Source organism: Aspergillus pseudodeflectus (assembly GCF_044049435.1).
Source record: "Aspergillus pseudodeflectus strain CBS 756.74 chromosome Unknown BJX68scaffold_12, whole genome shotgun sequence".
Lineage (NCBI taxonomy): Eukaryota > Fungi > Ascomycota > Eurotiomycetes > Eurotiales > Aspergillaceae > Aspergillus > Aspergillus pseudodeflectus.
Window position 1 is genome coordinate 269,187 of NW_027263788.1, and position 12,557 is coordinate 281,743.

A 12,557-nucleotide genomic window follows, 5' to 3' on the forward strand; every position below is an offset into this window, starting at 1 on the left:
GGCACTGCACGGGACCGGCTAAACTGCTTTGGGAAAACGCCCTTCTGCCTCTCGCCTTCCTGACTCGTCCTTCAGCCCTCTGGCATCTGGAGCTTCGCTTCTTCAGATGGATCGCGTTATCAATCAATATACGAGGACCTCAAAATTGCTTCTCGAGAGTCAAGACACTACCTGCAAGTCGTTCGCTTCCACGCTCTCCTGAGGTAACATCTTAGATCCAGACGCCTGGGTGACACAGCAGCTGTGCTGATCGAGTTGCTGGATTTTTTGCTGCTGCCCATATGGTCTCGCAGGAACCTCGAATAAAGCTCGCTCCTGTATCTCTCCGGTCACATCCTCCTGCGCCCTGGCTGCAGCATCGTCACTGTCACCAGCCTATTTTCCATGGCAGCTGCCCCCATCCACCCGCCTCTTTACCTGTTCAGGCTAAAGCGGGCTTAGTGTCCTGCACTATTGACACTTGTTAGCTCCCTCGGTGGCAGATCATCGTGCTGGCGTTTGGCCCCATTGTCAGGTTGCATGAACCGCTTGTGGTTCTTTGGAACCTCAAACACCAGACATCCTTCGCCCGATGATGACACACTTGACGCTTCCTTTCTCCCTTTCTGGGCCAACTGACCACCGACAAGATTCATCCTGCCGGGGTTCCCCTCCCTTGCTGTTGGGCCCGCGTGCGGCATGTTGCACAAGAATGTGCTCCCAATCGCTCGCAATCAACCTGGTTTCCTACCCTTTGCCGATGATAGGCTGGCCGGCTGTGTGGGCTGGTGTCGCTGTGTCGTGCCTTGAGAGAAATTCAGATGCGCAAAACTGGCCCCGTGAATATTCTGTGGTTATCTCACTTTCATTTTTCGCCCCATTCCCGCGTTTAATTGGCTGTATTTTTCGGGCAAAGACCAATAGTAGAGCTCACATGCACTATGTGAATTCCCCGAGGTGTCTCCAGATTTGGAACTTTGTCAGTCGACTCGCCGGACGACAACACGCTTAGGCCTTGCCGTTTAATGCGCGAGAAAAGCTGCGCCCTCTTCACCACATCACTGATTTACACTGCACTGATCCTTCAACGTTCTTGAGTGTAGTTGAAGAAAAGCCGTTATTGAGCGTCACACCAGGATAACGCTTCTCCACCGACGGGCGTTCTCGCCTCCGTCATTTTGCCGCGCTTCCTGGTCGACATCGGACAAGAGCCAGTAGATTTCGGTTCTTGAACGCACGGGAGTGACGGAACATTTTCGACTTGCTAATCGAATGTTGGCGAATTGTCCGGGGCTCAGGTGATCAAGCTCGACTTATGCTCGTTCCACCAAGGCGCAGTAGCTGCAGCCACATCTGGAAAGTAGCAAAGAGTCACTTAGCATCACATCGCCTTCGGTTCTCCCAACGATTCACTCTGAGACTAATTTCTATTGTTCGCCTCCTGCGGGACAATAAGCGCCGAGTTAGGGTTCATCGCTGGCGTACCGGGGAACTGGAATCGCTCAAGATCGTGCGGATCCTCGCGAGACTGACAGGGCGCCATGACGAAGATCATTTTTGATGATCGGGTCAACACCCTGAAGCTTTTAGCAGAGAAGTGCACGATACATGTGCATACGGGCTACATCCATCGCTACTCTGGAAGAGGACCAGCAACTGCGTAAGCTCTGCAGCATCTGCACTGGCCAGCTCCGACTCTCATGGTGGGGTTGGTCTGCATGAGCCACTGCGGAGAAATGCGGCCTGCCATTCCAATTGCTCGAATGCCCGGCCGAGTGAGCTGGCGTCATTCGTCCAGCACGAAGTTGCCGCCGTCCGGGAATGCGCCGATGGACTCTTCTGAAGCAGACAGAACATGAGGCGATCTTAACAAAAGAGTCAAGCTCTTGGTAAATCTGGGCCTGAAGGATTGTGATGAGATTCTTGCCTGCGTAATGATGGCTCTACATCAAGGGATAATGACCGCCGTGTAACTGATGTCACGGGAAAGGCGACACTTCTTGTGGTGACGGAGTGCCGTGTCGGCCAGCATCATCTTCCTGACTGCGTTGCCTTTTCTCCTCGAGTCTCTCCGAGAAGGCTGAGCAGTGAGGTTGCCTTGAACAGACTTCCGTCAACAGGGACCTCTGGGCAGCCGGGACAGCGATGCAGCAGAGAAGAGGGGAAAGCTTCCGACTATCCGAGTGCCAATCGATTGTACTTTTTGCTCAATAATTAGGCACGAAGAACCTGCTGAGTTGCGCATCTTCTGGATTGGCTTTCGGATTCCCGAAGCCCACGTTCCTCGTCTCACCCGCCCGAATTCTGCGATGGAAAATTCTCCTAGTATAGGAAGCCGATGGACAATAGCGAGGTTATCTGAGACAATAAGCGGGAGAATATACAAGGGGCGCAAAAATCAGCGAGAGGAGCGTGGGGAGGAAGGATTCCCCTAATGTATACAAGGGCAGTCGCATGGAGCTGCGAGCAGCGGGCTAGGGTGTATGATTCAGGCGACACAGAGCGTCTAATTTCGATATTTTCCGCGGTGCTGATGAAGCAAAGCTAGGATTACTCCGTGTGAGTATCAGCAGACGTGGTGATGGCCAAAACAAGCTTAAGTGGGAGAGACGTTTTGCCGAACAGAGACAAGGGACTATTAGCCCAGACTATTGGCACTGGCGACCCTCCGCCAGCGTCGATCCTGCCTTGCGTCTGTCGAATGATTGATGAGGATTAATCCAGATTTGCGGCGGGAATACACTCGGCTCCCCCTCATTTTTGTTCAATTTCCTGTCCCTTTTTTCTTTCCTTTTCCCTTCTCCGACATAGTCTGATCTGGGTTTAACTCTTCTGGGAGAGAGCCCTGCCTGACAGCTGGGGTTCGTCAGTCGAGCCGGCCAACTGGGACGGAATCCACTTTATAATAATCGTATAATCATCACAATTTCCGATTCTTCTTTTATGGAAAAAGAAGCACTATAGAAGTGCTGTGGCCCGTTTCGTCACTTGGTCACCTTCCTACGCGTGGTTTGTCCTTCCTCGCCCACCACTCACCTGCTTCCACTTGCTTTTTCGTCCCCGGAGGATTGGGACTATCACCTCGTCCGGTGTTAGTCTGCCTCCATTGTTCGTCTCTCACCTTCAACCGACTCGGAAATCACCCCATCAAGATCGACGCAATGGAGATCAGTTCTATCGGCTGCTAACCCACCACGGTCCACTTTTGTCAAGTCACTCTCGCACTGGCCACCGTTCTCTCCACCTTGCCAATTAACAGTGAGTCGAGTCGTGCGAAAAAGGAAGTATACCCAAGCCTTACGAGTTCCCAGAACCTGCAGCCAACAGCAACACTAACACGGCCTGAGCAGGTTCCTGCTCTGCTCGCAGCTCGTCCCTTTTCCTAAGCTGGTGCAACAAAAACGGAAGAATAAGCGCCTCTTGGCTGCTGGATTTGAGCATTCCTATCCCTGGGGCCTGATCGCCTCTAGCTCTCGGGCTCTTGTACCAGTGTCCAAGCTCACGAAGGCTGAAGGCCCTCTTTTTACTCCTGTCAAGCACCCGACGCTAGAGCGAAAATCTCCTATTCCAATGGTTTTATTTTCCATCCTTTTTTAAAAAAAAATTTATGCTCCATTTTCTCCGGCCCATCCTGAAGTACTATCATGAGCCTTGACCTTGCGTCCCGTTGGGAGAATTTAAAGACGTGTGCACCCACCGGGCTTTAAATACGCGACGCCTCACTTTGCCGTATACTTCACCGTTTCTTCGCCCTTGCCAGTCGGGGATTTTGAGAGCCCTCTTGACTCAGGCAAAATACCCCCAAACAGGCACTGGCAGACAACACAGGTGAAACCCAGAAGAGAAAATTACAGCCCATGGGTTTTGGTCAGGTAAGAAAAAAGGTGCCCATGCGTTTCCTTCGATTATTTGCTTTTCCTCCCTCAGTCTCCAGTGATCGCCCACCATGCTGCAATAAATCGCTCCGGGTTGGGAACCATCGAAGCCATGGAACCCTGCCGTCACGATCTGGCTGTCCGTTGCTGATTAAAGCCGCCTCTTGTCTTTTGTGACTCCTCCGATGCTGGATCTGTACTGACTGATTATAAGCCCGCCTCGCGTCCTCACACCTTAAGCAGTCTTACCTGACAGCCGACTAAGCCGTGCACCAACAGACCCCGACAAACCCATGCCAGATATGCTGCCCACTCCCAGATCAAAGCCAGTCGCCCTTTCGTTGTCTTGAAGGCCCGTATCGCATCTCTCTCACTCTGACCGAGTTCTACCAAGCGAAGAACCAAGTAAGAATCAACGACTAACCCGATGCAATCACTCATCCTCCCTCCTGCTTCGTTTGTGGCCCCAGATTTCGGACGTCTTCAATACTTTGGCCCCGAACGGCTTCCGTTGAACCAACCTCGAACTGCAAATGCTCGGCGGAGCACGCCGCGGGACCTTCCACCCCCGAGCTCTATGTCCCGCCCATCCCCAGTCGAAGATCCGCTGGAGACCCTAAGAAATGTTAGGCGGCCCGTATATCCAGAGCTGCCGCAGCCGGTGACCACGGCGGCTGTTACCACAGCCGGAGGCACGGTGACATCGACATCAATCAGCACGCCAGGGTCGATTCTTTCTCCGGTATCTCCAGATTCAGCCATTGGACATGGTTCTGCGCTGCATCATCTCGGGACAGCGCCGGGCGATGAGACACTACGTCAGCCGCTGGCCTACAGCGAGCCGTTTCCTTCTGCACGATTACCTCAATCGCTTACAGCACAGCCTTCCTCACAATCTTTGACTGCGACGTATCCGCAACCTACGTTTGGGGCTTCCGCTGCTGGGCCAGCATCTCGTACACTCCCACAGAAGACCACGCGACGAACCAAAGCACATGTTGCATCCGCATGTGTGAACTGCAAGAAGAAGCATCTGGGATGCGACCCGGCTCGGCCGTGTCGGAGGTGCGTGTTGTCGAACAAAGAGGTGAGCAGTAGATATGAATCTATCCAGATTTTGACGCAGCAGACACTAAACTTTATAGTCTACATGCATCGATGTCACGCACAAGAAACGAGGACGACCGCCACTGAAAGCCGAGGAGGGATCGGTTAGGACATACGCGACCCAGATGGATACTAGAGGAGGACTTGGAGACCAGGGAGCGCAGACAAGACGCTCAATGCACCGCGCAACCTCTTCTCGCGAGCTTCGCCCGATGACAGATCTCCACATGCACAGCTCTCAAGCAGGGCCGATGGGAGTGCGGCTGACTCCGGGGCAACCCCAGCGATGGCCGATAGTGTATTCAAATGGAATTGACCCTGCCTTGACAACACAAAGAGCAATGGGCCACAGACGGTTTTCGTCATCGGGAAGTGCGCAGTCTATGACTGCAGTCTCCCCGCCAGGATACGTTCCCATGGCTGCAGGCTATAATCCGGCTCTGGCAGCTGGCCGTATGCCTGCAGGTGTGGGAGTGGGAAGGCCCATTCCGACATATCCAGGGCAAGGGTTACCCCATGTTCCGTCGCCTCCTCAATACCACCAACCGTACGGCGTCCCGATTTCTCCGTACCCAGAGGGAACAAGAGCGGTGAACCGGATACCGATGGGTGAAAGTGCCGTCCCCGTCCCTAGAGATCCCCGTGAAAGTATGAGTATGGCAGAGTCTCCGGTCAGACTCCCTCCGATATATCCTTCACCCGTGTCGAATCCCCAACCCCGACTGAACGATCCGTATTCAACATGGTCACCGTCGCAGCAGCACCAGCCGCCGTCCCAAATGCAAGACCCGCGCCAGCAGCAGCAGCAGCAGTCTGGATACGTGGAACCAACATCACCGAGCAACCAGATGCGCCAGATCGCGCCTGAGATGAGCTACTTAAGCCAGCTGGGCGGGAGCTCTCCCAGTGAGGGCCACCCGCAGCAACTTCCAGGAACTCGCACACACGACGAGCGCCGGGGATCCGATACCGAGGATGGAGACTCGTCGCGGCCCGCCAAGCGTCGGAAAATGGCCCTGAATGATATGGTGAACGACTAGACGGACACACCTACCTTCTTCTTCATACGCTCCCCTACGGAATCATACCCTAACCACCTAATAACACAGAGAAGGAGCTGGCCCCTCCATTTCATCCCGTTCCGTTCCGTTCCATTCTCTTCTTTGGGAGCTGGTCGCCTCCCCGTATCCGATGCGTGTAGCAGGGTCTACGACGACTAACGATCTTGACGTATATTTCCTTTGTTGGGTCTTTGAACTGGATTGAAAATGAGTCTGCTCTCGCGAGCCTCGTCTCGGCTGTCTGGGTAGTTTTGCTGTGTGGCTGGCGATCACCAACGGCAGCTTTTATGAGCGCAAAGCAACTGGTCCGAATCTCGAATTGACTGTATAGTACTATACAACCCTATCCTTGTCACTTATTTCCTTTGTCTTTCCCTTCTTCTATTTACGGTTCGTGTCTGGTGGCTTTCTACTGTCTATGAGATGTATAGGCGTTGGAATACGGTTATCGGCTATGGTACTATGCATTGTCTTTCTGCTGATTTCTTGTATGGTGTTTTGCATTTGTTAAGGCTTGGGCTTGCTTTGTCAACATAGATAGCGTGGTCTCCTGTACTTAATGTACCATGATTGGCTTTGATGTGAACTCTGAGGATATATTTGTAGTCCTGGCATGAACCTGGAAGAGGATCGAGGTCGGAATTCTGCTTCGAGTCATTTCTTATACTTGTGCACACGCCTCCCGCCATTTTCTGTGTATTCCCGAGACGACTCTTCGCTCTTGAAAATCCTCTGAGAATTCCGAGTCTCTTCTACGAATACCGGACCCGGCCTGACCAACGACGACATCAGGTATCCCGTTACCTGTTGCTTGGACACTCGCCCTATTCCAAGAAACAGTCTGGCACCCACATCCTCGTATCGACCTCCTCCGGGAATTGGAAACGAACGATGTATATATATATATAAATCAACACCCCACGTACCCATCCCAAAATAGCAGAATCAAAGTCGTCTTTGTAAGTCATGCACTAACAGCATCGATACGAGCCCGCTCATCCATCCTCCTCCTCGAGACTCGGTCTTGGCCTGGCATACAAGCTTACAGTCCCGTAAGTCCGCCTTGATTCCGACGTACTTTGCAGCTGCCAAATTCGAACGGATAGTGGTTTACAACAGACAGGGTCGTACCTTCCCCCGCGGACGGCAGTCCAGGCAACGGGGGGTGGGGTTTAGTAACCTGGGTGCCGGATTGAGGAACCAAATAGGAAGGTACGTTGCCAGGTTCCCATCTGGGTCGTTCCTGCCATACAACTTAAAGGGTAGGCCTGGGTTCATCGCGCTTTTCTCACCCGCGCGGTGTATACAAGGAAGGAGCGACTGGGACTCTTGTAGCCTCGGTGACGGATGGAGGGGTTATATAGGAGCTTGGAAAGGTAACGTCGTAGGCTTTTGAGCCGTGCCTGCCTTTTGAAGTCGAGGAGATGACTTCCCAACTCGTACCCGACGACGACGAAGAAGAAGAAGAAGAAGAAGAAGAAGAAGAAGAAGGAAAGAGCGACCAACAAGGGGGGATCGGTACCGTGAGTGCGGGATTGAGGAACGAGATAGGAAGGTAGGTCTCTGATTTCCGGGTCGTTCCTGCCGTCTGGAGGAGGGGAGGTCGGACCTCGGGACATGGTCGCGCCTTCCCAACTCGTATGATGTGTACCGCGACAAAGAAGGAACGAGCGAACAGACAGGGTAGGGTCGTACCTTCCTTCCGGAAGCCCAGGTTGCGGTAGCCTAGGGGACGGCTAGAGGGACGAAATAGAAAGGTACGTCTCTGGGGCTCTCTGGGTCGTGCCTTCCATCTCAGGGCACGTGTGGTCGAGAAATCGATCAGTGATTTTGGGGATGGCGCTCGAGAGGATTGTGTTGTCAAGGCTAACTAGGAACATAGAAAGATTAAGACTAACTAGAATTACCATGAACTTGGCTTTCTAGGGTATTATAGCTCTTCTATAGGCTGCTTGTTAGTAGTTAAGGCCCTTAAGGGCTTATTATTACTTTTTTTTTTTTTTAAAGATACGGGCATTAGGAGGCAGTCCAGGGCCTTTATTAGATAATATTATATTTACTATAAGATAGATAACTCCTAATTAGTGTTACTTAATAGATTTAATAAAAACCCTAATAGATATTCTTTTTATTTTTATTCCTTTTACCTTTTCTATATCCCTACCTGTTTTGCCTCTTAATGTAGAAAGGTAGAGTATACCAAGGCATGAGTTATTCCTACTTATGAAGAATCATCGCTAATCATTAGCCATATAGTTAGTGGGTCTGGCATCCGACTCCCTGTAAATAGAATATTTTACTTGGACAATTGGTAAATAAGGCTTGGAAATGGGTCTGGGGATCCGTTAATTTCCTTCGAGTCTGTTCGCGCCGGCCAAGGCTGTGTAGAAGATTCACCTTGAGTCATGCGCTATCATTGCGATTCATTTTATCCTTTTTATCCCAAGCACTGGGCCAGGCTCGGCGATCCGAGCCCTTCGGAGGAGGCTCATGTCCGAGCTGAAGATGCGGCTGCATTACTCCACTTTTGAATAAGGGTCCGCTTGGATATACTTTGTGACAGCGGGCGACATGGCATCTAGATTGACAATCTATATATCGGTATTGCTAGCAAGTCTCCAACTCCATGAATACCTTCAATAACTTCGGATACACCGGTGTGCCCAGCCCAGTAATCGGATCCCAGCCTTTGGTCGCAGGAAACCCTTCGGTGCCACATCCTGCATTGCTCCCCTCAGTCACGTCGCGAAAGGCCTCCGGATGCGCATACAGCACCGGATTCACGAACCCGACCGTCGGCATCCCGGCTGCCAGTCGCTCCTCGTTGATCCGGGTGAGTATGGCCCCGAAAATGGGCGCGCTAGCGGATGTACCCCCACCCAGGAGAGGCTTGCCTCTGTAAAAAAGAAGGATGTTGTCGCCGATAGCAGAGACGTCTGGATATGCGCGGCCAATGCGGTTGTAGATTCCTCCGTTCTCGGCGAAGCTGCTGTTATCGATGCTTTCATAGTATGGGTAATCGAGATCTGTTTTGCGCAAGTACTTCTGGACTGTGGACTGCTGATAGCCTGGCCTTCCAAAGACGTTGCTAAATCCTCCACCCGAGCCAAACGTTCTCACGGCGATTTCCTTGGGTCTATGCGCGTCGTCGCCTCCGGGGGGTACCGTCGTGGCCCCGACAGCCGTGATATACGGACAGGTTGCCGGAAAGTCTGGTGAGAAGACCTTTCCGTCCGTTCCCAAGCAGCATTCTGTTGCTACGCCATGGTTGCCCGCAGCGAAGACCACCGACACCCCCTGCAGACCCAGCTTCATATACTCCAGGCATTGGCGCCGCATGTAGCGGATTGGGAGTGAGGATTCCGCACCACCATACGAGATGGAAAGGACGTTTGTTGGCTCGTATACACCACACATCTTTTCGCCTTTGTATCCTCCAGGTGCTGGGTTTGGATAAGGGGGATCTAGCTCTTCCTCCGATGGGTCGCAGTATGAGCCGTCTATGGCATCGAGGAAGTTGTTGAAGTAGCCCCGGAAGGTGTAGTTGTTCTGGTAGACGGGGTCGTCTGTCTGGTAAAGGATTGAATTCTGCGGCCAGATGATCGGATATGAAACTTGGAAGTCCAAGCTGGATTCGGGGCCGGCGAGTTCAAAGGGACGGTGCGGGTGCTTCGGCGCCGTTGACTGCGTTCAATCTCGGATGAGTCCCCAGAGGTATTTCACTATCGACATTAGAATTGTCACAAGTCGCGAGGGTCAAAACGTACGGTGCCAGTGCTGAAAAGAACCGGTCCAGGTCAACCTGGCTGTACAGATCGCCCAATGTCTGGAATATCCCCAGCTCGTTTCCAGGACTTGCGCTTTTGCCCTCGGGTATCTTGTAGATCTCTGTTTTGTTAGTCCAGATCTTCGCCACAGGAAGAAGGAGAGCACACTTCGAATGCAGTCTGGACTGATCACAACATCGCATCCGGGGAGGCCGTTCTTCAGCATCTCCTCCAAATCAATATCCGATGCTCGGGGAAACAGCGCCACACCGTCATCAGGGTTCCGCTTCGTCATCTTCTGCCTTGACGACTCGGTGTCATCCAACTCAAGAAGCTTGACGCCCGGTGTGATGTAGTCAATGTGCGACTGAACCGACTCCGGAACGTAGTACCTGACCGAGTCAGCAACAACATCATGAAAAGATAAGCAAACATACTCGCGACACGCAATATGCGATCTACCAGATTCGGTATGCGAGTAGAGGTAGTATTCGGCCTGGAGAAGCCACTCCATCTCCTCGGCCGACGCGTCGAATTGTAGCCATTGCCTGTTGATCGAATGCGAGATACGGCTGGCATCTATGCCTTTGGACTCTAACCAAGCTCGGACCTGTTCAATGCTGTCTTCTGCCGGAGCAAATAGACCGTGCACCTCTTCTGCAGAGAGGTATTTCCCATACCGCGAGGAAGCCGGGTCGGAACTAAATCGTCAGTGATATCCTGTCCCATATCGCAAGAAACATACATTTCCATCAAAAGGTCATGGCCATGGTCCAAGTTAGACTGGGCCAGGCCAATCCGCACAGGAAGCCTTTCTTGTTTGTCAAGCCGCGACCCCTCAATCCAGTATTCGGGTAGAACATCTCGTCGTTCGTGGACAACGTGCCGGGAGGCGACAGGGAATCCCAGCACATTGGCAACCCCCGCCAGAATGAGTAGAAAGCTTCGCATCGTGTCAACTCCAGCCTTATAGACGCGGCATACCTGCTTTTAAAGGCGGATACTGCTCCTTTTAAACGCTAGCTCTGAAACGACGTGAACCCGGATCCCAGATCCCAGAGAACCGTTGGGGGCTTATTCCCGTACGTAAAATGGAAGCAAACGCGCACCCGATTGTTTGGGGCGCATTTTGAGAGATGTTTTAGCCTGGCCGAGCTGATCGACACTGGGAAATGAACTGATGCTCGACCTGATTTGCCAATCTGCAGCCAAGCCATGCGGTTTCCAGTCCACGAACCGGCGAATTCGGGTCTGAGATTGCCGATAATCGTTTACTCAAAGAGAGGGACAAGAGCAAGAGCAAAGCCAGCATGACTGGTGGAATTTTTCTAGGAAAGACAGGGGGCTGGCGTGTTGAGGTTGCACAAAGTGTTGGCACCCGTCAAGCAATTTGAGACAAAGAATCCGTCTTGGTCCCCCGTTGGGATCTCCTGCCGGCCCATAACGATCAGCTTACTGTAGGCCATAAGATAAGATTGACCTGGGATGGTAGCGTAGTGAGTCCTGGAAGAGACAAAGAGACTTGGCAAATAGGTATAGTATAAGCCGTCTTGACACACGAGGCGGGGTTTAAGGTTGGCACTTAACGTGGGCGTAGAACAATAGAGAACAATATAAAGGGACAGAGAACAATATCAAGGAATCACTGCCTTTGATGTAACTTCTTGAAGTTGGACACACATCGAAACTCAATCAACTCTTGAGAGTCAGGAGGAAGGACAGACGTGCTTAGCCGCCTATTGAAATCTTCCTGCCTGATTTGTCACGCGCATTTCTGGTATCACCAACAGCGCCTAGAGGCGCAGCGACCCAAACACTGCCTGCAAGTCCTCGCCGCTAATCACGTCTCCCCTCCGCGTTTTCCATCTCCGCCTGATGCGAGGTCTTTGTTGATGCGAACCGCCATGCGGGAATCTTGCGCTCAAACAACTCATCCAGCGTGGTAGGTGCGACCCTTGGTTTCAGGGAAGAGCAGAATGCAAGGGATGAGATACAAAAGCGTGATACCGCCGAAAAATAATCCAATTTTCTGTCCCCAGCCGGCATACTGGTTCGAGAGCATAAGTGGCACGCAGTAGTTCTAAAATTCGGAGTTGGGATTTATAATTCTCGCGAGGAGAGAGAGACCTCAACTCACAAATAGAATTTCCAGTGAGATACTGGATAATCACCGCAAACGAGGTTGTCTTAGCCCGAAGATTGGGGCTAGATATCTCGACCAGACTAGTCCAGCCTGTATTTGAATTTTAATCAGTAAATCAACGAATGACAGTCCAAGGCTCATGCAGCTTACCGATAGGAGCGAGCGTGTTTGCATACACAAACGCCCAGAAAGAGCATAGCGCGACAAGTGCCATGCTAGATGCACTTGTTTGCTTCACGAAGCCGAGCCCACCGACGATCAGGCAGATCGCTGCCATCAGAGCGCCGCCGTAGATAACCAGAGTTCTTCGGCCGACCTTGTCCACCGTGTAGAATGCAAGACTGATCCCAATCACAGGAGGGAGCGACCTACTTGTTGGTCGGCTGGGGAATGATCCGAAGAATTGGAAGGTACGTCTATGTTGCCGCTTGCTTTCGGATAGACTGGGAGAGTTGAAGGCCGGGTTAGGGGTATAAGCTTGATCCCGGGGTAGACTGTGAAAACACTCCGTTTGCGGTCAGAGGCGTCGATGTGTCTTCCACAGTGTACGGCACACTCTGGAGTGAAGCGGGTTGGCAAGTACTCCAATGAGAGCATGGTGAATGGTGAGGTGAATCTTGATGGG

The 12,557-nt window shown here is 52.1% G+C and overlaps 3 protein-coding genes across 3 annotated transcripts; 1 reads left to right on the forward strand and 2 right to left on the reverse strand.

The window, feature by feature from the left end:
* Positions 1 to 4,156: 4,156 nt before the first annotated feature.
* Positions 4,157 to 6,238, forward strand: sclB (putative C6 transcription factor). Its single transcript, XM_071049074.1, has 2 exons — positions 4,157 to 4,941; positions 5,000 to 6,238. The coding sequence occupies exons 1-2, from the start codon at positions 4,282 to 4,284 to the stop codon at positions 5,999 to 6,001; spliced, it is 1,662 nt and encodes a 553-aa protein (XP_070901207.1). The 5' UTR covers positions 4,157 to 4,281; the 3' UTR covers positions 6,002 to 6,238.
* Positions 6,239 to 7,476: 1,238 nt separating this feature from the next.
* BJX68DRAFT_232723 (uncharacterized protein) lies at positions 7,477 to 7,945 on the reverse strand (the record flags this gene model as incomplete). The annotated part of the gene is made up of 1 exon (XM_071039530.1): positions 7,477 to 7,945. A coding segment is annotated over one exon (187 nt), but the record flags the coding sequence as incomplete, so codon positions are not given.
* A 684-nt stretch (positions 7,946 to 8,629) lies between these two features.
* BJX68DRAFT_254047 (S53 family peptidase) lies at positions 8,630 to 10,740 on the reverse strand (the record flags this gene model as incomplete). The annotated part of the gene is made up of 6 exons (XM_071042831.1): positions 8,630 to 9,650; positions 9,682 to 9,744; positions 9,790 to 9,910; positions 9,958 to 10,181; positions 10,227 to 10,490; positions 10,535 to 10,740. The coding sequence occupies 6 exons, from the start codon at positions 10,738 to 10,740 to the stop codon at positions 8,630 to 8,632; spliced, it is 1,899 nt and encodes a 632-aa protein (XP_070901209.1).
* Between the last annotated feature and the right edge of the window lie 1,817 nt (positions 10,741 to 12,557).

Bases quoted from the DNA above. Each gene is read 5' to 3' on its own strand.
- sclB (XM_071049074.1), top strand. From the start codon at position 4,282: ATGCAATCACTCATCCTCCCTCCTGCTTCGTTTGTGGCCCCAGATTTC. The intron at 4,942-4,999 runs GTGAGCAGTAGA...TAAACTTTATAG, and splicing joins GCGTGTTGTCGAACAAAGAG to TCTACATGCATCGATGTCAC.